The sequence below is a fragment of the Hyperolius riggenbachi genome, chromosome 2 (assembly GCF_040937935.1).
Source record: "Hyperolius riggenbachi isolate aHypRig1 chromosome 2, aHypRig1.pri, whole genome shotgun sequence".
Taxonomy (NCBI): domain Eukaryota; kingdom Metazoa; phylum Chordata; class Amphibia; order Anura; family Hyperoliidae; genus Hyperolius; species Hyperolius riggenbachi.
The window spans coordinates 126,453,844-126,479,220 of NC_090647.1; the positions used below are offsets into that span (position 1 = coordinate 126,453,844).

General features: G+C 41.8%; 1 protein-coding gene across 2 annotated transcripts in view; it reads right to left on the reverse strand.

Annotated features, from left to right (window-relative positions):
- Positions 1-25,377, reverse strand: part of LOC137545771 (electroneutral sodium bicarbonate exchanger 1) — a 252,382-nt gene that overhangs the window by 65,690 nt on the left and 161,315 nt on the right. Inside the window, exons 5-8 of one of the 2 annotated variants that reach the window (XM_068267368.1) lie at positions 17,728-17,888; positions 6,947-7,135; positions 2,752-2,843; positions 1,719-1,876 (exon numbers count right to left, since the gene is read on the reverse strand). In XM_068267368.1, the coding sequence (XP_068123469.1) occupies positions 1,719-1,876; positions 2,752-2,843; positions 6,947-7,135; positions 17,728-17,888 (600 nt within the window). Of the gene's footprint in view, positions 1-1,718; positions 1,877-2,751; positions 2,844-6,946; positions 7,136-13,843; positions 14,016-17,727; positions 17,889-25,377 lie in introns of those variants that run through there. The other variant, XM_068267369.1, reaches the window with a different exon arrangement.

A 25,377-nucleotide genomic window follows, 5' to 3' on the forward strand; every position in this document is an offset into this window, starting at 1 on the left:
CAAACATATAGAAAAGTATACTAAATGCAGCCTTCACAAATAATGACCTTCATGATGGAACTCCAACTTCAATAATGTCATTATGTAAACAATAAATATGTGATTTAGCAGAATTATGTAACAGTTTGTAGATTTGCCCGGGGAAAAAAGTAAATGCAGAATTAGATCTGAGAGGTGATGGCCTAATAGGAATCTAACAGTATAAAATACATCAGAGCACAGTTGGCACACAGTACAATTAATTACAAAGATAATGAAAATTTTCTAATTTTAAAGAACAAGTATTGTTCAGTAATTTCATTACAGGATGTTGTTACAATCTTTGGCAGAAAAAAAAAAGTATTCTTTCAATGACTGTGTGTCCTAAATTAAGAGTTTCCATAGTGGTGGAAAAGATACTGAATTGATACTGAAGCTAAGTATGACACAGGGGCGTAGCAATAGGGGGTGCAGCGGTAGCGACCGCATCGGGGCCCTTGGGCCAGAGGGGCCCCGAAGGGCCCTCCCTCAACTACAGTTTTAGCTCTCTATTGGTCCTGTGCTCATAATAATCACTTCTATATATACATTGAGTAGTGGTAAACATTAACAAGCTACTCCCCATCCCCTTCTTGCACCTCTGACACTGTAGTTGCCATTGTCAGGTTTTGGTGCGCCGTATCAATTGTTATGTATAGAGTGCCTAGGGGGCCCCATTGTAAAACTTGCATCGGGGCCCACAGCTCCTTAGCTACGCCACTGGTATGACAGGTTATTGTTTAAGCCCACCTACTGCTGAAACCTCTTTATCTTGGTTTGAAATGTTTAGAAGGGCAACAGGAAGATGTAAAATACTGCAAAACTTTACTGTGGTGGATATTTAAGTGCCTGCAGTCACCAGCAGTCTTGATGCCAATAGGTAATTAGAAACATATTTGAGGGTGACCAAGAGCAGAGTAGGATAATGATAGGGTATGATAGTGAAAAAATTTAGGGCAGAAAAATGTAGGGCAGGTTAGGTTAAGGCTTGGTTAACTGAGAAGGTCATGGGTTACATAACCGTTGATGAAAATGATAATTTGAAGATATGATGGATTATTTAAAGGGAACCTAAACTGAGAAGGATATGGATTTTTCCTTTCAGTCACAGCCCCTCAACAAGCATACATATCAGGTGCTCTGACTGAAGTCAGACTGGATTAGCTGCGTGCTTGTTTCAGGTGTGATTCAGCCACTACTACAGCTCAGCAGGGCTGCCAGGCAACTGGTATTGTTTAATAGGAAAAATCCATATCCCCCTCAGTTTAAGTTCCCTGTAAGGGTAGATGTTAGAGTTAGACACAACTGTGTGAAAGTGGTTAATTAAAGGCAAAGAAAAAACGTTAGGGTCAGGAACAGGGTTAATATATTATACTTTTTTTTTGGGGGGGGGGGGGGGGGATTAGTGGTAAGCATATTACTAGATCAAGGACCAAGATTAGGTACATGGCAGGAGGTGATGCTAGGGTTTGGTATGGAGGTAATTAGGGATAGGTTGGGGTACCTAATGGCACTTAACAATTTGAAAACTTGGAAGTAAAAAAAAAAAGTCTCAGCAAAAAGTGATGTGCATAAATTAGGATTTTTCCTTCACATGTCAGGGGACAACAAAATCTGCTTTCACTGTTTTATTAATGTTACTAGAGATCACAGTAGTTATATTTTAATACAAGTGAGAGAAAATAATGATCCCATCTCACCTAGTTGGTATGGGGACTTCTGTGAGACCGGTGAGGAGGACTGCAGGGGACAGGCGTACAAATGCCACAATGGGTCGTTCTAGAAAATCCAGTTCTCCAACAAGGACATTGGAGGCTTCAGCCCCCGTGGGAATTTTCTTCATGAAGTGAAGATCCACCTTGAAAAACAAATGATCACAAAAATCTGAAATTGTAATCCAGATTCAAAGTATGATACATTTCCATATCTTTCCTAACTCTAATACAAAAAAAAAACCTTCCTCCTAAAGATCCGATTCACAACTTTCCACTTAAAAGTCACAGTTTCCTACTGCTATACATCCTCAACATTCCCAACACAAATATTAACACACTTAAATTCTGGACATGGTCCTACCTCTGCTCCCTCTTCACCCTTTGTTCAATCCGTTCTCTCAAAATTAATTTCCCCCCCCCCCCCCCTCATTACATCAGTTTTCTTCGCTCATATATTTTTATTGGTAGGTTAGTTCCCAAAGGCACAATCCAGACAATGAAATTCTGTTTCTTCACCCACACAAAAAACTGTGGAAAAATGTGTCTTATTCTTCCCTTTAAACCAAGCTTAGCCATAATTTTTTAGCCATAAATTACAGTAAATTTAAAACTAAAGTGTAAGTAAGCCAGCCTAGCCTGAGAACCACTGTCCATTGGATGAGGTTTTAACCTGCAGAGAAAGCTAAACACAGTGACAAGAGTGCCTATGAAAACCATTACTCTACAATCCCCCATTTGTCTCAGTAACACCCTTCACCTTACTTTATGCCCATTATCCACCCCCCCCCCCCCAAAAAAAAAGGCTAATTTATGGTCCTCATGGCCCATGCACAACTCTCTTCAAACATGGATAACTAGGAGCAAAGAACAATATGTTCCTGTACTACCAATTCATACACGGTCCAGCTACTTGCTGTTTGTTTTGAGGATTACACTCAATATTGCGTTTAGTATCTTAACCTAGTGACATATCTACTTCCATAGCATTAGACAAACATTCTTTGAAGACATTACCAACCTTGCTGAGATCAACAGAACTGCTGTTTTCATGGCCTCCACCATTTTTTACCTCTAAAGTAGAAGGTGTAGGTTGTGGGGAAACAGACAGACCTGGAAAAAATGATTGGGTTGGTTTGCTTGATTAATTCTTTACAATTATCAGGCTTGTGTATTTACATTAGAGGGGGTAATTGTTTCATGGCTGTAATCCTTCACTTCCAGCCCCCCCCACTACTGGTAATTTTTATGTTGTTTGAGCCTCCTACAGTACAGAGCAGTTAAGCACCAGAACTACCGGATAAAAGCAGTATTTGGCTTTTGGCAATATTTCTTTTTCTTGTGAGGCGCACAACCAAGAGGAAAATCCTTGTCTGAGCAGACACTGGAAAAAAGTCTCCACAGGCCTTTAACCAGCTCCCGACCGCCTAACGCCCATGGGCGGTGGGAGTGTCGCTGCTGGGATATCGCCTAACGCCCATTGGCGTCAAAGTGCGGTGGGCGGGATTAGCGGGGAACACACGCTCGCGCCCTTCCCTTCTCGTGAACAGCCTGCCAGCCGTGACTGGAGCTGGCAGGCTGAATCAAAGGAAAAAAAAGGCAATTTACATTTGTACAGCACTGCGATCTAGTGCAGCGCTGTACAGGGGACTCCCTTGTCATTTAACTGTTCCCAGGAGTGGCTCACAAACTATGCCTATGATAGATTACTGTAACGCAAGGATCGCAGTCGGGGGCCAATTTAGGGGGAGGGAGGGAAGTGTAAAAAAAAAAAAAAAAAAAAAAAAAAAAGGATTTTATACAAAAAATTAAACGAAGCAATAGATCATTAAAGGTGTGAAGTGCAGAATTGTAAAATATCGCCTGGTCACTAGGAGGGTATAAACTTGTGGTCCTCAAGAGGTTAAAGATGTTAAAGAAGTGCAATCACTTGTGGTGACTTGTAGAGTGTGTAAAGATGCCCATTAATGGTATGATCTCCAAATCGACCACACAATCGATTGCATCGGGTAGCGTTAATGGTGCTAATCGATGGCAAACAATCGTTCTATCAATCCAAATTTCCAAACAGTTTTTTTAGATTGATCGAATTGGTTATCCTTTAAAGGACAACTGAAGTAAGAGGGATATGGAGGCTGCCATATTTATTAGTTTTTAAGCATTAAAAGTTTCCTGGCAGCCCTGCTGGTCTATTTGGCTGCATAAATAACATAAATATCTGAATAACACAAGAAACAAGCATGCAGCTAATCTCGTCAGATCTGACAATGTCAGAAACACCTGATCTGCTGCATGCTTGTTCAGGATCTATAGCTATGGGTATTGGAGGCAGAGGATCAGCAGGACAGCCTGGCAACTTGTATTGCTTGAAAGGAAATAAATATGGCAGCCTCAGGACCATTAATAGGCACCTTAAAGTACCCCTGAACCAGAAAATGTTTAACTGACTTTTAATTCTGATTTATGTGCAGTGCTGTGACATATGTCACAGAACCAACCGCACCTTCCAGCACCCCCTGCACTGCTCAGCCAGAATCTTTGATATCAAATATGGGCGGGGAGGAAAGTGGCATTTCCTCATTCACGCCCCTTTCACTCCCTGCTGATTGTTCCCAACATCAGTGTGTGTAATAGCAGCATGCGCAGGAGAGCTGTGACTTGTGTGGGCTTAAGGAGATTGAGCTCAGAACAATAGTACACAGCTCTCCTGTGCTGAATGCCACTACACACATTGATTTTGGACCATGTTTTCTGATTCGTGTGGCCAGCATGTGGATAAGCCACATTTCTCAAATGAATGTCAGGGTGTCTGCGGTCCAGAAATATGTACCACGTTTCATTGTGCTGTAGTGCCTAACTTCTCAGCACATGGTACGTGTACCCCTGGGGGTGATTAGGTTGGTTTAGGTGGGTACTTGAGCTATTCATAGTCAATCTAGCACTGTGAGTTTTGTGGTTAAAAATGATGAATCCTGTGTAAACAGCCTGAACATAATAATTGTATTTAATTAAACGCATATAGGAATGTTTTAAAAGCTTTTATATACAATATATGAAGTACTCCTCCCAGGATTATTTGAAAACACTGCAAGTTTAAAAGGGCGTGGCAATCTGCCCTATTGATTTTAGCAGCTGTACAGAAATTTGGCACATACAGTATTAAACTGGCACCCGCTATAATAGTGGACACAAACTGTAGCCGCTGTTTACAGCTGCTATCTTCTATGTATAGCCGCTATTTAAAAAACGCAATTTGTAGCCACTATTTGTAGCCTCAATTCGGGTGCCCTTTTATACAAGATGTTGGGGTTAAGGATAGGTGGGAGGGAGGGGGGGGGGGTTAAGGATAGGTGGGAGGGAGGGGGGGGGGGGTAAGGATAGGTGGGGGGTTTAAGGGTTAGGCACCACCAACAGGGGTTAAGGGTTAGGCACCACCAAGGGGTGAAGTTAAGGGTTAGGTGCCATCAGGGGGTTTAAGGGTTAGGCACTACCAGGGGAGGGTTCTGTGTGAGAATAGAGAGAGGTTAAAGGGAACCTAAACTGAAAAGGATGTGGATGTTTCCTTTTAAAATAATACCAGTTGCCTGACTTTCCTGCTGGTCCTGTGTCTCTAATGCTTTCAGCTACAGCCCCTCAACAAGCATGCAGATCAGGTGCTCTGACTGAAGTCAGACTGGATTAGCTGCATGCTTGTTTCAGGTGTGTGATTCAACCACTACTGCAACCAAAGAGATCAGCAGGGCTGCCAGGCAACTGGTATTGTTTAAAAGAAAACATCCATATCCCTCTCAGTTTAGGTTCCCTTTAAGTTATAGTAAAATATCAGTAAATATTACCAATATTTTACTATATGAATGCAGTAGAATATCTACTACCGTTACCTTGCAACCTTTAAACATGTGGCTTTTGAAGATGCCAGTCGTAGATACCGTAATAATGTCGGGAAACACTGCTGTAGTGAACAGAATCTCATGCAAATGTTTGGATCCATTCCCCATGTCAGCTGCCTGTCCATTACCTGCTGTGTAACAACACAGCAGAGGCTTCGACACATACCATGAAACAGACACATTCACATCCGAATGAGAGTGTTTGTTTCCTATAGGCTCACAGCCTACTGAGTATACAGTCAGTGGCATAGCTAAGGAGCTTTTGGCCCCGATGCAAGTTTTATATTGGGGCCTCCAAGCACTCTATACATAACAATTGATATGGCACACTAAAACCTGTCAATGACAACTACATTGACAGAGGTGCAAGAAGGGGATGGAGAGCAGTTTGTTAGTGAATATCATCATTCAAAGTATCTATAGAAGTGATTAGTATGAGCACAGGACCAATAGAGAGCTAATTCTGCAGTTGAGAGAAGGCCCCACGGGCCCCTCTGGCCCAAGGGCCCCAATGCGGTCGCAACCTCTGCACCCCCTATTGCTACGCTCCTGTATACAGTTATGCAGTTTATTGAGAAACAGAAGACTAGCACTCAGTTTACAGCAGACCTTATACAAGCCTTTTAGGTAGGATGGAGCTCTCTCCATCGGGGCCTCCTCTGCATCTTACTTGCAATAAATGTTTCAGTTTTATCCATTGCCTGCTGCTACTGTGCTTGTGATAGCTATACACTGATGCATGACACCAAGAGACAAATAGCATGCAAGCACCAATTCAATAGACAGCCGCATGGGAGCAGGCAATTACACAGTTCTTGGTACTCAGCAATACATCAATCTCAGAGCTAACTGAAAATCTCAGTAAAGCAGTTCAGGAGCTCCCACAATGCAAGATTTCAGTTCCAGCCCACTTGCTCTGTAGGATCCATGATCTGCCTCAAATATGAGAACAGGAGTGACTGCGTATGAAGCATCTGATCTTTGGGTATCCAACATGCTACTATCCTGGATTTTAAGCCCAGAGATAATATTTTTCCATGTATGCATACTGTCCCCTGGACAGTATTAGTGACAAGCAAAATATTCTCCCATTTCACCTCACCGAGCAGGTAGAAGCTCTGACTAGAAGATCAAACCTGCTGCTAACTACTCCAGTTAACCAGTGGCTGTTTTGATTGTTCAATGAAAGACACAACTTTCTCCTTGTAGGTGAAAGATTCTCTACCTAGAAGGAGAAATTGTCACTTATCACTAATAAAGACTAAAAATTAGGTATTAGCTGTGAAAAGTAGTGACCTTTGTCAGAATATCTGGAAATAAGCTTACTGTTTTTGTCCAGTAAATGTGGCTCTGACTGCTTCTTGCCAACCTCTGCAAAAGAGCGCACCATTGGAATAAGATTGTTGCGTTTCTTCTCTATTTGATGGTGGTGTTTCTTCAGCAGGGCCTCCTTCACCTTCACTCGCATATCTTCTCCTAACTCACCAGTCGTGTCGTGTTGGTCCAAAATCATATCTGCAAATTGAAAGTTGGCCTGTCAGTAAAACAACACTCAGAAAGGGCGCAGGTCGGTAAAACTAAATCACATGATTTTATTCAATAAAATGTACTTCACTCCTACCATGAATAGATGCACTGGTTGCACACAATACTGACTACCTGAAAAACTGATGGTGATATTGGCTCGCCCACATTTCCTAAAGTCAACTTTTTGCTTGGATGTCTATGACTGGTGGTTGTGTTGATGGAAAATTAGTGAGGAGTTCAGGTGGCAAAAGTATATCCTTGTAATCCGTATAGCGGAGCTGCTTTATGGATTACCAGGAGTCTGCGATATGTATAGCAAAAGTATGATTTGCACATCTAAGGTGAGTTGCCAATATGCTATTAGTGTTTGGCCATAAGGGTGGTTGACACCAACCCTAAAAAATAAGCTTCGAAGGTAAATATACAGTACATCAATAAAGGTCAGCACAAAACCCAGGCAGGTAACATTTAAAAAGGGAATAAAAATGGCAAAATAATTATGAGTTTACTTTATAAATAGGGTGCTCAAGGAATCCTTCATGAGCCCTTTTCAGGTTTCATTTTCTTCCACTCGGCCCGTGGATGACTTCCTACATGTTCACATCAGGACTGTGACTCATTAAAGCGGAACTGAACTAAGAATTTACATTCTGCTCTAAAAGATTAGCCACGGCATGATAACCTTTATGGACAAAAACATCTTTATTACAATTAAAGAAATTTCTAAAAAAAACCTAAAGTTTAGAACTTGTTTACACTTTCACAGGGAGCATAGAACAGGTTAAGCCTCGGTGTTTACTGTATGGGAAGAGCTTCCTGAAGTCTATTTACAGCTGCTCATAATAACTAATAAAACACTTTGATCTGGCTAAACAAACACTGTGCACAGAGCAGTGAATTTCTTCACCAACTTTAAGTGGAATAATGACTTTGCATTGTGTGCTGTGCAATAGTTTGGTTCGACTTTAAAGTAAAACTTTGTAAAGCCTTCCTGTTCCCTCCTCAGTCCCCTTGTTCCAGTGCTGTTACCCCTATTTGGCCAACTGGTCGAAAACACTTCCATGCCCCCGAGAAAGTCTTTGGGAGCGCTCTTAGCCTCAAGCACTATCAAAGATGGGCTGCACCATACTGCACATGCACAAGTGCATAAAAATGAGGAGAAGGAGGTATTATCGGCACTGCAGGTGCTTTATTCCATATAAGCATTTGCTAAAACCATACACAAACAAACGGAGTGTCACAGCAAGTCACATACCAAATTGAAGTAGTGCGGTGGTGCAGTGCGTGCTGGGCACAAACTGCCTAGAGTGTCACAGGAAGTCACATACCAAATTGAAGTAGTGCGGTGGTGCGGTGGGTGCTGGGCACAAACTGCCTAGAGTGTCACAGGAAGTCACATACCAAATTGAAGTAGTGCGGTGGTGCGGTAGGTGCTGGGCACAAACTGCCTTTCTGTAGTGCCAACTATGCATCTCTCCTTTTGTTGATACATGAGATAAACAGAGGAACACCAAGAGCCCCAATAGTGTAGTATGTATTGACAAAGGGGGTAATGACAAAGAGTAATAGTTGTTATACTCACAAACATGGGTCACCAATAGGCAACCACTGTAAAGGCAGGTGGGGAGATTATCCTGACCCCACTCAGGAATAAGAAGTCGCTCTCTGTAGATAGTAGAAAGGGTCGCAACCCTTCACCAAGGGAGGATACAATATTATATAAGAGAGAACAGAGGCGCCAAAAGGATAAAATAGGTCCTTTTGGCGCCTCTGTTCTCTCTTATATAATTTTGTTGATACATGCACGAGTGCACTTGAATGCGTACTTGTGCATGAAGGATACCAGGGCTCCCAATGCTTTATGAGGGCTCCCAGAGGTGGCGAATTCGAACGGGGATGACATTGCTGGAACCAGGACAGCGAGGGAGAAACAGGAAGGCTCTTCAGGATCCAGAGCCTTCTCTCTCCATAGGTAAGTATCTGACTTTTTTTTCACCACAGATTTGCTTTAAAGAAAACCTGAACTGAAAATTAAGAAACAAAATAAACATACACAAGTCATACTTACCTCCTGTGTAGTCTACTCCTCAATCTATTTTTCCTCTCCTGCAGGACGCATTTTCAGTTTGTCCACTGTGATCAATGGAATTCTCCGTCCTCCATTTTGAAAATGACCATTACCCCATAACAGCTTTCTGCTCAGCACACTGTTAAACTGTAACATCGCCCACTTGAGCCATAGGGAAACATGGACACATCAGTTCTCCTCTCAGCTGTAACTGACAGCAACTGATATATAACTGACAACAACCGATATATTTCAGTTCTGACAAAATGTTGTCAGAACTGGAAGGGATCACTGTAAGAAGAAAATGGTGAGCTTCTGAGAGGAACTGATGGCAAGGTAATTATGTAATGTTCATTTGAAGTTACCTCATGTGTTTATTTTAAATAATTTTACTCAGTACAGGTTCTCTTTAAGTAGCAAGAAAAGGTAAAAAGGACATCTCAGAAACTTGCACCTTTAAACTGTAATACAGATATGCAGATCCATTGTTTCCGTTGTGACAGGTTCCTATTAATCATGTAATGAAGTGTATTAGTAAAATTAATAATCAGAAAATAATTGCTGGGAACTTAATATGCGTCTGTGAATTCCTGTGATTAAGCTATTTGATGACATTACAGACAAGTACTGCAGCTACTCCATGTTAATTTTGTCCTGTGCCTGACTGCCCCTGCAAAAGATCTTGTTAACATCGGAAGAGCTGAGCCCTCCAGGGTTATCCTGGCTACTCTTGCATTAACTCAGCTAATTGCAGCAAGCAAATGCTGCTTTATCCTATTTGGAGTCATCTGAAATTTGTCTCTGTGGTGGCAGCACATTTTTAAACAATGTAATGCCATGACCACTGTCATCCTTCCATGTTTAATTACTGATCAAGTTAAAAGTGATGAAGGACACAACTTTCTTCTACTGCAGAATTCTCTCTCCACTTCCTACACAACCTACAGTTGACCTATTTGTCATCACACATGATTTAAAGCTGTCACAACAGGAAAGAGTACAGTGTTACAAAGAAGTATAAGGGAAAACATTTTAGGCTATGAAATGAAAGACAGCAGACAGTCCTAGTCCTACAGAGAAGAATAATACATCAATAAATTCTACAGAGCTTTGGTAAGAGTCTCACGGCAATGTGGTTTTTAAGAAATTGGTTTTTTTACACCCTGAAATTCTGATGCACAACTTGTAGCAAAGCCCTTAGGATATTCCCAAGTGACCCCTCATAGTTTTTTTTTTAAATTATACTCAGGGGCGAAGCAATAGCCATAGCATGGGGGGCTTAATGGGTACTTAACATATTCACCATTAACTTTTTTGTGTTTCTCTACCCTCTGACTTTGTCTTAGTACTGCCCATGAACTACAGTATGTGCAGTTTTGATTGCATGATAATGTAAATTGACCAATTAACTCTTATTCAAAGGGTAAGGGCAGGTGGAATTTCTTAAAGAGGAACTCCAGTGAACGTTTTTACTGTTGGCAGGTGATGTAGATGCTGCATGGTTTTTTGTCAGTTGGAACCAGCTGTAAATTGCCATTTCCCACAATGCAGCAAGGTTCACAGACAGAAAACTGCCAAGAGTATGTACTTTTCTTGTTTCCTGTGAGAGCGGTTTCACCACAATATCAGTCATACAGCGCCCCCTGATGCTCTGTTTGTGAAAAGGAATAGATTTCTCATGTAAAAGGGGGTATCAGCTACTGATTGGGATAAAGTTCAATTCTTGGTCTGAGTTTCTCTTTAAGAGTGCCTCCAACTGAAGGTCTAGTGAAAGTTTAGCTATGGGGCCCCATGATCTCTAGCTATGCCACTAAACATACTGTACTCATTATCAACTGTCTGATAAATTCTCAGATATTATTTATGCACGGTTGTAAAAAATCATTTGTAAACAGGCACACATTCCAGGGCAGGGAATCATAGACACTTGGAGACGCATACACTTAAAGGCAGTCCATAAATTTGGATGCCGAGTGAAGCTGCTAGTAGAATATCGGATAAAATTACTGATACTCTGCCAGCCAATTTTGTTTCAGAGTTGCACCACCAGTTACAAACGACAAACGCAGATTATTGTCCGACCAATACGCCCAGATAAATTAGTCTGCATGGACGATAATCATTTTTTACTGTTGTTGGGACAATATTTTTTACACGATTCTTGGCTGATCCGTCATTTGTTTCGGGTTTGTTTCCATGAAGACCATTTCTGATAACACAACTTTACACGATACCTAGGTATACTTCAGTTCAAATACACTTTTTTTCGGTTCTCAGCTGATAACAATTTTGGACTTCTCCGAATGGAAGAAGCCTAATCTGTTTATCAAAGTTTCCAGCAAGCCTGCCTGCATTTCCACAAACAGAATTGATGATTTCATCAAAACTGATGACACTTTGTCTGCAGGGAAGTACAGGCCAATTCTCATCCATTACGCAACACCGTCCAGAGGCATTTGTTCGGTCCTACCTCTATGCTGCAGAATGACAATGGCCCCAGGTTCACTGACAAACTCATCTCAAGTAGAGACTGATAAATTCAAGGAATCATGCAAGAAGTGGCATGGGCCTACAGGAGTCCTGATCTTGAGGTCATCAGGACAGTCTGAAATGACTTGCAGAAACTGAGACTAAAGCAAACAAGACAACCAAAGTCTGCAGTGGGACTAACTAGTTCCCCTGGATAATTGGAACATACCACAAAAGGGGCTGCAGAAACTGCACTCATGTAAGGTTAGGTTCACTCACCAGTCTGATGGCTGATACAGACAAGTAAGCGTGCACATGCTTGTGTGCTTGGACAGTACCGGGGTACCCATGTACAGGGTTGTGACTGGTTGTATGTACAAGCAGGTGTAGTCTTTGGGGCTTGGGTCTGTGCACAGCTGCTTGAGCATGCATGAGAGTGTATGCACAAATGTACTAAATGGTGTCACATAGTAAATTTAAAAAACGTAATGCGGTGTCACTCGACTAGTTCCCTGACCCAATGAGTCAGTTTTCTGCTCCTTCTGCTGAATCAGGCCTAGTTGACAATCCTATCTCTTGCTGACCCTGTTTAGACTATCCAAATTGTAACTGAACTCTGCTTAGCTCACATGGTAACTTGCTGCTGACTTTTGCCTGTTTGACTACTAATCCTGTTGCGGATTGATCCTGACCTGTCTGTTGTGCTGCTTGTATCTTGTCCCTGCAACTGCTCTACTTTGAACTCCCAATCCTTTTCGTCCCACAAAATCTTGGGCCCCCATTTTTACACTTTACACTTAAGAATCTGGGACCTCAAGCTGCAAGAGAGGCTGTCCTCTACACATTAGTCTCCTAATGAGGCATGTGACCGTTTAGAACTAGTCCTGTGTCAAAGACAGAGCAATCCCACCAAACATCCGTTTTTTGGTTTATTGTCCACTGAAAACAATTTATAGCATTATTTTTTTTTACAAAAATGCTGCTTAACAGTTTTTTTTTTCGCCTAAAGCAAACCAAGTGTGTAAAATCAATAGTATAGTCCTGCACTGTATTAATACATATTTTGATGTTGCAGCATCTGTGTCCTGTATTTCCATCCTGCCCAGTAATTGCTACACACTGAAATGGCCTTTTCTTCTTCCCGAGTGCACAGAGGATTGTGGGAGCTCATGACGTATGAGCCACTCCCCTCTGCTAGAGGCTGTGCATGCGTTCCCTCTGTAATGACCATGCTTGGGATTTGCCTCACTCTCGTTCATGAAAGAGAGGGCACAAAGGTAAGCAAGATGGCGGTGCACATAATGGTTCCTTCATCTTTCCTAAGACATTAGGTAACAAGACCTTTTGTTCTACATTCAATTAGATGTCTTGCAAGAAAAACAACTTGGCCAGAAAACCGCATTTAGACTGTAGCACAGTATAGCCCCAAAAATTGTTGTTTCTGCCAAAATTAATTTAAAAACTCCAGGGTGAGCTATGAACCAAAGCTCAGGCCTGCAAACAGCCGGATGCGTGTGTTGTAAGGAAATGGCCTCACTTCTCCAGAGGATTACAGGAAATGGCATTTCTGATGCTTTTAGTTATAAGATAACTGGCATAATGGGGCTTTGCTAATGTCCAAAGGGAATATATACCATGCCTTCTGTGTCTTAGCATGTCATTAGGCAATAGTTTTTGCTCATTTAAAGTAATGTGTCGGGGGCTTTGGGTTATTATCTTGTCAGTGTTTTTCAGAAGATTGCAGTCATAATTCCAAATAATAAAACAAGAAAAATTATATTTTTTCAGACCCACCCCTTGATAAACATGGTTTAGGGTTCTGCTTTTATAAATTGTGTCTTTTTGTAGGTGTTTTTAATAAGATTTAGGGATTTTTAATGGACAGTGTAGAAATACAATCATGCATACACTTCAGAAAATGATATATGCATGACTATTTTGAAATATTTACAGTACACATCTGGCATTTTAGGGAAAAAAAAGAGAAAAATATATTTAAACTAGTTTCTGGGAAAAAAAAATAGGAATGTTGTCAAGCTCTTGTAAACATTTGCAAAATAAGCAATTTTCTTCAATGTTTCCTACAACTTTCCCTAAACAGTTAGCATGAGCGAAAATGTTTGTTAACAGAACGCTCTCATTTTTGTGTTGTAACCCACCATCAGAAGCATGTTTACTAGGGAAGCAACCACAGATGGGTCCAGGAGCAGCCCCAACTACTGGCCCTCCCTTCAGTACAACCATCCTTTCAGTGGCCATACTTGTCATGGGTGAAGTCAGTCATGGCACTAGCAGTGTTATGGGAGGGGATCATGGTGGCCATGCTTGTTATGTGAGCCTCATGGATGAGCCCTCAGGATTTGTGAAGGGGAGGAGTTCCTTTTACTAACTGAAATGTACCAGATGGTGTGCCCCAACTGGCTAGTCAATGTTGGTCATCTGTTATGATGAAACGCTAACAAGCAATATTGTTGTCCTGGCAACCACCAGCCTCATTACTCATCCTGGGAGAGGGTAGAAACCATCAGCCAAACATTACACATGACTTAATGTGGTTGAAAAGTGTTGGTTGAAAAGTGCTGATCACCTGCCAGCACCACCTACAAGAATGGTTGGCCCCTAGCTTTGCTTTAGGGTAGCTGAACTATTCAACAGTCCATATGAAGTAGCCTTCCATCAGGCATCATGCTTAATAAAAGACCTGAGCTCTCATGAATATTTGCTTTTGTTATGACGTGACGTCATGTATATTCTCAATGTACCATAAAAATAAAAAAAAACACTAAATAGTAACGCTGAATATAATTTTGCTTTCTTAACACAGAAGGTTTTTGCAATTATTGATTTTTAATTAAGCAACTGTGGTTTCCCATGATGCATCACTCTGGATCTGGAATATGCAAATCATCTCTTTATGCCCCTGAAAGCCAGGAACACATCAAGAACCGCTGCTGTATAACGAGCCTGTTTCGGACTTTCTTGTCCTCATCAGTGTATGGCATGGATTGATATGGGATAGGGCGTAGATCAGCACTATAGACTATATTCTGTACTAAATAGGAAAAAAAATACATGAGAAACCATCAGGTTTAATTGACATAGATGCGCTTAGGTACCATTTGTGACCAGTTTCTTGATGCTGAAGAGCACATCATGGGAGGAATGAGGAATGATCACAGACAGGCCGCTCCATTTTTCCACTTGAAACTCCTTTTCATGAATCACCGGAGCAATGCTTGTCTTATGATTTAGCTACACATATCAATACACAAGTGAGCCTTCAAAGAAGACGTTGGATCACATTAAAGGATTTGAATAATCCCTGAGGACTCTTAGTAATGTCTGCAAGCTTAGAAACAGGCAATCAGTTGTTTTGCTTTGATAAATGTGTGTCTCTGTGCTTTGCACAAAGCATCAACCAAGGATCCTCCTTCCTCGCAGCAAAATACTCACACTGGCAAAGCGGGAGAGGAAAATGGAAAAAGCAACACTTCTAATTATACTGGGTAGTCTGGTAACTACATACAAGCCACTGTGTAGGTATGTAAGGAGAAGTCTGCAATTTCCTTTAGATTGTAAGCTCGCAAGGGCAGGGCTCTCACCCTTTTGTGTCATGGACTGTTATTAATTTAATTGCTTGCACATTGTTAGACATTTATACATTTTAGTCATCATGTTAAACCAAATTGTAATCAGCAGTGCTGTATCTTGTATCAAGTGTTCATATTTGATGTATATCATTGTCTGTATCATTATGTATCCCTTGTTTGTTTTCTTACATTGTACAGCGCCACGGAATATGTTGGCGCTTTATAAATAAATAATAATAATTTACACATGAGTGGTAGCCTGACATACAAGTCTCTCAATAAGGCGGAAAACTGAAAATATCACTGCTTTAAAGGGTGACTAATGTGAAATAAATCTAGCCAATTTAACTTAACTTTGGGCTTGTTCCAGCCCCCTGAAGTCTTACTGGTCCCTCGCCGTCATTCCAAGATGCTCCGTTCAGCTGCTGCCCCCCTGTAAAAGTTGGCTGACTCAGCCAGACTTGGGTCACTGGTCGAGCACCTCCACAATTGTGCATCCATCACTGGAAGCGTTCTGCGCATGCAGAATTGCTTACCTCTCCAGAAGATATAGACACCATTTTAACTGGAAAAAAGTTTTTATTCAAAAAGCAATCTGACAACGCATTTCACGCTTCCTCAGGTCAATACAAATTGCCTTGATAGCAATAGGGGATAGACTATAGGCGCCTCTAATGTCTGTTTCTTGATAGGACTCAAAAGCCAGCATGTAATGTGTAGCCATAGTACCAGGCAGCTACACAGTGACCAATTACAAACTCATTTTAAATATATGCAGAAAACCAAAAACAAATAGAGAGGACTTCTATTGGCCAACTATACTTTTCATAACGGTGGTTTTCAGAGATCTGCTCTCCTTCTTCCAGGATACTTAATAAAGTGCAGTGACAGCGTGCAGGGAATGGCACAGGTTACAGGTATAGGCACTGGATGGAGATAAAATACAGATGTATGGGCTACAGGATAAACTATGGCTCCTTTTATACTTTATCATTTGCTCTCAGTTACAACTGAAAGAAAATTGATTTTCAAAGTAATGCCCATGTTTTCCTATGGACAGTTCCCACTATACGCGTTTTAACTGAAATCTTTTTCACAATGCACTGCTATGAAAAAACGCGTACCAACGCATACTAATGCACACTAGTGCATTAAGTGTAAAAGGGCCCTTAGGAGATAAGAGAAGGCCAGCAGAAGTTGGGTAAATTGAACTATGTGTCACTCAGTACTGTGATGAATTCCTCTATTTATCCCTCCTTTCAGTGAATTAAGTCCCATGTTCATAGACTTACATTCAGAAATACTTCTTAACTGTTGAATTTTGACATGACAAGTTCATGGGCTTTCATATGCTGCATGTCACATTTGTATTATAAAGTACTGACTGCATTAACCTGTAGCCAGTGCATTTGTAAACAACATATTTGCCTTTGATCTGTATAGCGCCTTTGATCAGAATAAGTACAGTATAAACTGGAAATATGTCTATATGTGAGTAAAGCAACTGATCACCATGACTACGGTCACGAAAGGAGGAGCCACCAAAATCCACCTATGTTTAATGGATAAAAAGAAGTGTCTTAGATGTGAGTGAGAGATAATCTGTTGAATTCCATCATGGAAACAGCATAGCTAGTAGAGTAGTACAAACATTTCAGACAGCAACTTCTCAAGTAAAGCTACTATATTATATTGTTAAAACTTAGCTAATGTATACTGAAAATATGCAGATAAAATGCATAATATGAGGTCTACTTCAGTGAAAACTACGTGACAAATTATTTTTAGTTAAGCCCCGTAAACACTGGGCGATCTCTGTCACCCAGCGTTTTTTGTCTGCACTGTCTGAGGAAGGGGACCCCTGTGGCCCCGAAACAATTGTCACTTTGTGCTGATGGAGCAATAAACAAGATTGTTGCATTTTGAATCTGGTGTGCGAGCCTGGACTTACATTTTGTGTTATGTCACCCAGCATGGATCAGTATGTCATCCCTCGGGCGACAGAGCAATGCTGATGCGGTACAGATTCATCATCAGCCTTAAGGCTAGCGACGTGTCTGTTGCTATGGAGGGGGGGGGGGGCAGAGGGAGAATGAGCAGTGCACAAAGGAGTGGACTCCTGTGGGAACTAAGTTTCAATATGTTACCAACAAGTCTTCAATCTTTTACCATTTTAAAAACAGCAATGGTTAACTAATCCATACAGCCCAGGCTAGCTGGACCACTTATGCTGTCCCCACTGGAGATTCTTGGAGAGGTTTTGTGGTAACGTTAGTAAATTAGGTCTAAAGAGAGAAAGTGCATATCAAAAAAAGAGTGAATATACATACGCCATAGAGGGTTTTTTAGGCAGAGTATTACACATCAGATACCAGTGAATAGAAATTATTTCTATACATTTAAGTAGCTGCAATAAAACCACAGCTGGAGCACCAGATAGTTCAGCACTGTACCTGCTATTTCCTCTATGGTGTTTGCATGCATGTCTAGCTGAACCGTTCCATTGATGATGCAGCTTCGTAGTTCAAAGAGGCTATGCAGAGAGAGTGTGGCTACATAGGGTTTACTCCAACGCTCGCCTCCGTCTTCTACATCCTCCTCGAACTTCAGCCATCTGAGGAAGGAAGAATAAATATCACCCGTTACAGAAAAGCGTAGATGCGGACCACAAATGCATTAAGAGGAAATGGGGCCATAGGCAAGATAGCAGTTTTTGACGATCGTCGACGGTCACCTGACATTTTTTAGTAATATTTGGAGGGGGCTAACATCCACCAGGCCCTAGACAACTGCCTAGGATTGCCTTGGGGATGCCCCTAAAGCCAGGCTTACATCCAGAACCGCTGGAGTATAGCAAGCCTATAACTTATACATTTTATAGAGACACATCAACCCAACATGCAGACAGCCTGTTTTCGAGTTTTGGTCCTCCTCTGTGCATGGCAGGGATTGATAGGGCTCACTGGGATAGGGTTTGCTATACACTAGCAGTTCTGGATGTAAAGCTGGCTTCGGGGGCATAAAGAGATAATATGCATATTCAGTAGTGATGCATTGTGGGAGACCACAGTCACTCAGTTTTAGCTGAATTATCGCAAATACCTTTTGTTTTAGGAAGGCACATTGCACCAATAATTATAGTGATAGTCAGACCTCAGATGTTACCAGAAAAAAAACGATCTGAAGTTCTCTGATGGCAATTTGATGCTACAGGGCAGCACAGAAGTGGTGACTTGGAATGAGGGGGAAAGGAGGTGACCTCACCCCGCCCCTAAGTTTAGGGTTAAGTTCGCCATTGTGGTTATTCTGCAAGTGGAAAACATACATGCACAGCCCATTGATTAATATGGACTGTTAGTCTTAATCCATTTCAGAAAAACTAAAAAAAAAAAAAAAAAAAAAACAACTGCATCAAGCCATATAATGCAACATGCTTGGAGCCGGTTACGATGTGTGTGTGTGGATTTATACACTCAAATCAAGTAGTACAGTGGTACTCATTTTTCAAAAATGCACTGCAAACAGTGTCAAAGTACTGAAATCCATTACAACCCAAGCATATGAACATGTCCATGGACACAGGCAGCACTATGGTTTGTATTGCACTATTGAGCAACATGCAAATTTTGGATTAGCCCAATTAAAGAGACACTGCAGTGACATATCGTAGACTACAGTAAATAATTCAGGATTATCACTTATGGCAATTTCCATGGTTTCAGCATCACAAACGCTTCCTATACCTTCTGTATATATGTGCTGCATATTTGCATACAGCCCCACCCTCCCACTAGTGTGTAAAAGGGACTCCGAGCACCTCTCATGGGCATGCCTTTAAGACTCCGACCAGTACTGCAAAGTACTTAAATATGTATACCATTCTGTAGCTTGTGCTCTCCTCTCATTTGATGCCTCAATCACCATTCTACACCAAATACAGTGGGTTGCAAAAGTATTCGGCCCCCTTGAAGTTTTCCACATTTTGTCATATTACTGCCACAAACCTGAATCAATTTTATTGGAATTCCACATGAAAGACCAACACAAAGTGGTGTACACATGAGAAGTGGAACGAAAATCATACATGATTCCAAACATTTTTTACAAATCAATAACTGCAAAGTGGTGTGTGCATAATTATTCGGCCCCCTTTGATCTGAGTGCAGTCAGTTGCCTATAGACATTGCCTGATGAGTGCTAATGACTACATAGAGTGCACCTGTGTGTAATCTAATGTCAGTACAAATACAGCTGCTCTGTGAGGGCCTCAGAGGTTGTCTAAGAGAATATTGGGAGCAACAACACCGTGAAGTCCAAAGAACAAACAAGACAGGTCCAAGACAGGTCAGGGATCAAGTTCTTGAGAAATTTAAAGCAGGCTTAGGCTACAAAAAGATTTCCAAAGCCTTAAACATCCCACGGAGCACTGTTCAAGCGATCATTCAGAAATGGAAGGAGTATGGCACAACTGTAAACATACCAAGACAAGGCCGTCCACCTAAACTCACAGGCCGAACAAGGAGAGCGCTGATCAGAAACGCAGTCAAGAGGCCCATGGTGACTCTGGACGAGCTGCAGAGATCTACAGCTCAGGTGGGGGAATCTGTCCATAGGACAACTATTAGTCATGCACTGTACAAAGTTGGCCTTTATAGAAGAGTGGCAAGAAGAAAGGCATTGTTAACAGAAAGCATAAGAAGTCCCGTTTGCAGTTTGCCACAAGCCATGTGGGGGACACAGCAACCATGTGGAAGAAGGTGCTCTGGTCAGATGAGATCAAAATTGAACTTTTTGGCCAAAATGCAAAACGCTATGTGTGGCAGAAAACTAACACTGCACATCACTCTGAACACACCATCCCCACTGTCATATATGGTGGTGGCAGCATCATGCTCGGGGGGTGCATCTCTTCAGCAGGGACAGGGAAGCTGGTCAGAGTTGATGGGAAGAGGAATGGAGCCAAATACAGGGCAATCTTGGAAGAAAACCTCTTGGAGACTGCAAAAGACTTGAGACTGGGGCGGAGGTTCACCTTCCAGCAGGACAATGACCCTAAACATAAAGCCAGGGAAACAATGGAATGGTTTAAAACAAAACATATCTATGTGTTAGAATGGTCCAGTCAAAGTCCAGATCTAAATCCATTGGAGAATCTGTGGCAAGATCTGAAAACTGCTGTTCACAAACGCTGTCCATCTAATCTGACTGAGCTGGAGCTGTTTTGCAAAGAAGAATGGGCAAGGATTTCAGTCTCTAGATGTGCAAAGCTGGTAGAGACATACCCTAAAAGACTGGCAGCTGTAATTGTAGCAAAAGGTAGTTCTACAAAGTATTGACTCAGGGGGGCGAATAATTACGCACACCCCACTTTGCAGTTATTGATTTGTAAAAAATGTTTGGAATCATATAGGATTTTTGTTCCACTTCTCACGTGTACACCACTTTGTATTGGTCGTTCACGTGGAATTCCAATAAAATTGATGCATGTTTGTGACAGTAATGTGACAAAATGTGGAAAACTTCAAGGGGGCCGAATACTTTTGCAACCCACTGTAGTTTTCCTTTGTTTTAAATTTAAAAATCGCGGCTGCCATCTTGGCTATGTTATAACTTCCGGGACACCCCTGTCTGCTTTGTTAGAGAAGTGCATCACTGAATGAAGCAGGAAGAGGAAGTGACACGCATGGCCATTGCAAGAGGCTCCTCCAGAGGGGTCATAGCACGACTTTGTTGGGCGTCATCTGTCTTAAAGGCATGCCAATGAGAGGTGCTCGGAGTCCCTTTAACCTAAGCTGCTTAACTATGTGGAATTTTTCTCCCAGAGCATTCTGGGAGACCATGCATTATCTTCCCCATCTTTGGAATTCTCAGAAAAACGTTACTCCAAGCTGCACCTGAGAGGTCTAAAGATATCACCACCTGTGATAAATTTCAGAATGTAAATCCGGGAGAGGAAAGATTTTTACAATGGGCAAACACTGACTAAATAATCTATAAATGAATATTGTAAAAGCAATTTTATTAATTGAGTTATTTTCACTACACTTCCTCTTTAATCCCAGTTATGGGCGTGGTCACAAGTTGGCCTTGTTGGTCACTGCACCATATGCAAAATGCTCCCAAACTGCTGCATACAGAAGCTACTGGAAAACTGCTCTAAACAAATGTCAGTTGTAACACGGATATGGGAACAGATGGACTGAGCATAAACAGAAGTATTCCTGAAAGGTTCGGGACGCAGGAGTATATGTGGATGTGTGAAAGGACCCCAAGGAGAATAAACAAATGACAGAATGTTATATTTGATCTGCAGACTGTACCGTTCTGTTTGTGGCCTGTCATTTGGAAGCTATCTATTTATATACCACGGCTGCTTCTTATAGGTTGTTGAGGCGGTTATTACTCAATCCTTTTTATACTCTCGTTTCATGTATTTTCTTCTTAATGAGGAGAGACGTGATAATTGTGTTTTTACAAATGAATTTGGCTAAGCCGTGAGTGCTGGCATTCTCCGGAAAGTTACTACTTTGTGCTCATGTGTCAGTGAAACCACTGTTAAAGAGGAGCTAATGAAAACAGTGTCTCTTTCTAATGTTTACAACAATGAGTTGTCAAGTGAATTTATGGTTTGTGTTTTTGCTCCTACCCTTGGACAAAATGGGCATGGCCAAGATCAGAATGTGGTTGTGGTTATGGGTGGAGTCAAATATACAAATGCTGCTTATCTGCTACCCTTCCCCCGTTTAGGTAGCCAAATGTGCACCCTTCCTCTCTTCAGACAGCCAGATGTGCCCCCTGTAAATAGCAAAATGTACCCCACTTTAGATAGCCAGATAAGCCCGATTCCCCCCATTTAGATAGCTAGATGTGCCCCCCTAATGATAGCCAGATGTGCCCTCCTTTAGGTAGCCAGATTATTTGCATGTAGTACAGAGGCGCCAGCAGGATAAAAGTCAATAACATTTTTAAAAATTGCTTGGAGGAAGTGGTGGGCTTGCCTCCCAAAAGCAGACACGAGATCCTGTCTTCATATAAATCAATACATTTATTATACGGTACCCCAAAAACAGTGCAACGCGTTTCGCAGGCCCAGCCTGCCTCATCAGGCAATAAACGTGGGGACAAAAGAGAACTTCGGCAATAGCAGGTGTAGCGCCTCAGTCACTCAGTCACTGATGCGCTACACCTGCTATTGCCGAAATTCTGTTTTGTCCCCACGTTTATTGCCTGATGAGGCGGCCTGGGCCTGCGAAACACGTTGCACTGTTTTTGGGATACCGTATAATAAATGTATTGATTTATATGAAGACAGGATCTCGTATTTGCTTTTGGGAGGCAAGCCCACCACTTCTTCCAAGCAATTTTTAAAAATGTTATTGACTTTTATCCTGCTGGCGCCTCTGTTCTACATGCAAATAATCTGGCTACATACAAATACTCCGTGTCCACTCCTGGTGGAGGGGAGTGCTACCCCCTTTCTTGTTTCTTTACTACAGAGAGCGATTTCTTAATCCTGAGTGAGGACAGGTCTAATCTCCTCACCTGCCTATTGAGTGGTTGCCTGAATGGTAACCCATGTTTGTGAGTATAAATTCTCTCACTAAACCACTTACCAGTTGTCTTTAACATACTCCACCATATTGGGCTCTCGTTTTTTTTCTATTTTATTTATTTAGGTAGCCAGATGTCTCTTGCTTTTTCTGCTGCTGTTAACGCTTTTGCACTCCTCTGCTGAGGGAGGGAGAGAAGCCGGGGCACTTTGGGTAGCCAGCGAGCCTCCTCTCATGCACATGGGGTGCAGTGGTTGTGCTGAGCGCCCCCACAGTGCTGCGCCTAGGGATATATGCCCCCCTTGCCCCCTATAGCTACGCCTCTGGTAGGAATGTAACTGTATTTTGGATATGATTTGAAGTCAAGTTGCTCAACATTCTTTGCCACAGAGCAAGTTCAGACATCAATACATACAAATTTCAAAGTCTTTGGCACTTCTAACCACACCTGCAGTGTAAATGCTGTACTGTTTCTGTATCACTGAAGCGTCACAGCAACTGAACAAAACAAAAACAACCTTTCAGTTCCTCTCAGAGCCCTACAAGTTAATTTAGGTCACTGGTTATTATGAATGTTATTATGAACTCCTCACAAATCTGGACACTGACTGGTCAACACAGTCCTTCCACTGGAGACAAGTTCTATAGAAAATGGAACACAGTTTGTGGCTTTCAGTGTGTCACAAATTTTATTTATAGATTTAGTATCTTAGACATCTTTGTATTTAGTCTTGTCACTAGTGTTCTTCCCAGGCTCTTATAGCCGGGTGCTCCACCCAGGTAGTTTTGGTGAGCACTCGGCTGTCATCGGCTCACCTCCTTCTCTGCTGTAAGCAGAGTTGCACCGGCCCTGCATTCTCTCATCTCGCTCCATCCGGGTACTTTTTCATGTCACCCAGCTGGAAAAAGATTTCTGGGGAGAACACTGCACTAACTGCCCCTCAGAGGAGTTCATAATCTAATCCCTACCATAGTCATATGTCCATCATAGTCAGGCCAATTTTGTGGATAGGCAATTAATTGATGTAATAGGTGCTCTCCTAATAGGAGCACCAAGACCCTGGAGTTCTATGCAAAGACACTGACCCTGACAAGAAGACACATAAAACGCATCGTCCTAAGAGTCCGACAAAATTGTGGGTTTTGATACCCTTCACTTGAGGTAAAATTTATTATTTTAACAATCTTTTTTACAATTTTCTGGGGGGTGCCTTCTTCCACCAATCCCAACTTATCTGTATGGTTTGGGATGTGGAAGGAAATCAGAGTCCCTAGAGGAAACTCACTCAGACACTGGCAGAACAATATATACTTTGTTCTCACCAGAACCTATTCTTGTTTTGGAGGAAAGTCTCCCTTATCTGAGCATAAAATGATAGACACAGTGGGCTATATACAATTCACTTTTCACCTGAGTTTTCTCTCCCAGGGGATAATTTTTCATTTTATATTTAAAATAATGTTTCAGCACTTTGCAACTGAAAAAGTACCAACAGAGGTTGGTGAAAATGCATTATCAAAATTATTTTGAGCCTTTTCTTGCTTGCTGGTGGTTTTAAATGTATTTTATTGACAATTTTGAAAATATCACCTAGGACAAAAAGCATGTGAAAACATTATTTGCATATGGGCCAGTATCTTCATTTGGAACAATAACTGGCCTTTTACATGTCCAGTAGGGTTGATCGGAAAGAGCAAATTCCGTTCCGCCGGAATTCGCGGATTCCGCCAGAGCTGAATTCCGTCGCTATGAAAATTCCGCGGAATTCCGTATTCCGGCGGAAAAATTTAAATAATCACAAATGGAACCTTATTTATGCTAAATGGTAGCCCATAGACCCTATTGACTCTTCCCTTTAGTCCTTTTTTTCCTCCCTCCTCCCTTCCACCTCCCTTCTTCCCGGAGGGAGGAGGGTCTCATCTTCCAGGGAATTGTAGGATTTCAAAAGCCAGCTTACATACCTTGGCCGGGAATCAAACCCAGGTCTAGTGCTTGGTAGGCAGCTCTCTTCACCACTATACCACCAAAAACACTACATGCTGAAGCCAGCCTAGCATGTACCATTATGATATATCCAAGAGAAAAATGAGCTTGCTTAGGGAATTGTAGGATTTCAAAAGCCAGCTTACATACATTGACCGGGAATCGAACCCAGGTCTAGTGCTTGGTAGGCTGCTATCCTAACCATTATACCACCAACACAACACACTACAATGCTACATGCTGAAGCCAGCCTAGCATGTACCATTGTGATATATCCAAGAGAAAAATGAGCTCTCTAGGACTTGATGCCATTGAACTGAGTTTTCAGCTTAAACCCATCAACTGATACCGGCAGAATTTCACGGGCTTACAATCTAGTGGGTAGTGGGGGACACATTAGGTAAGGGGGTGAAAGATGGATGAGGCAGTGACCCTTTGCCTCTGATTACATTGTGTCAAATAAGTAAATAAGGGCTATAGAATGTTATAAGCTCGTCTGAAAAAGGTGTGTTTTAAGAGTGCGTTTGAAGATGTCCAGGTTTGGAGCATGAGGTACAGGCTGTGGAAGA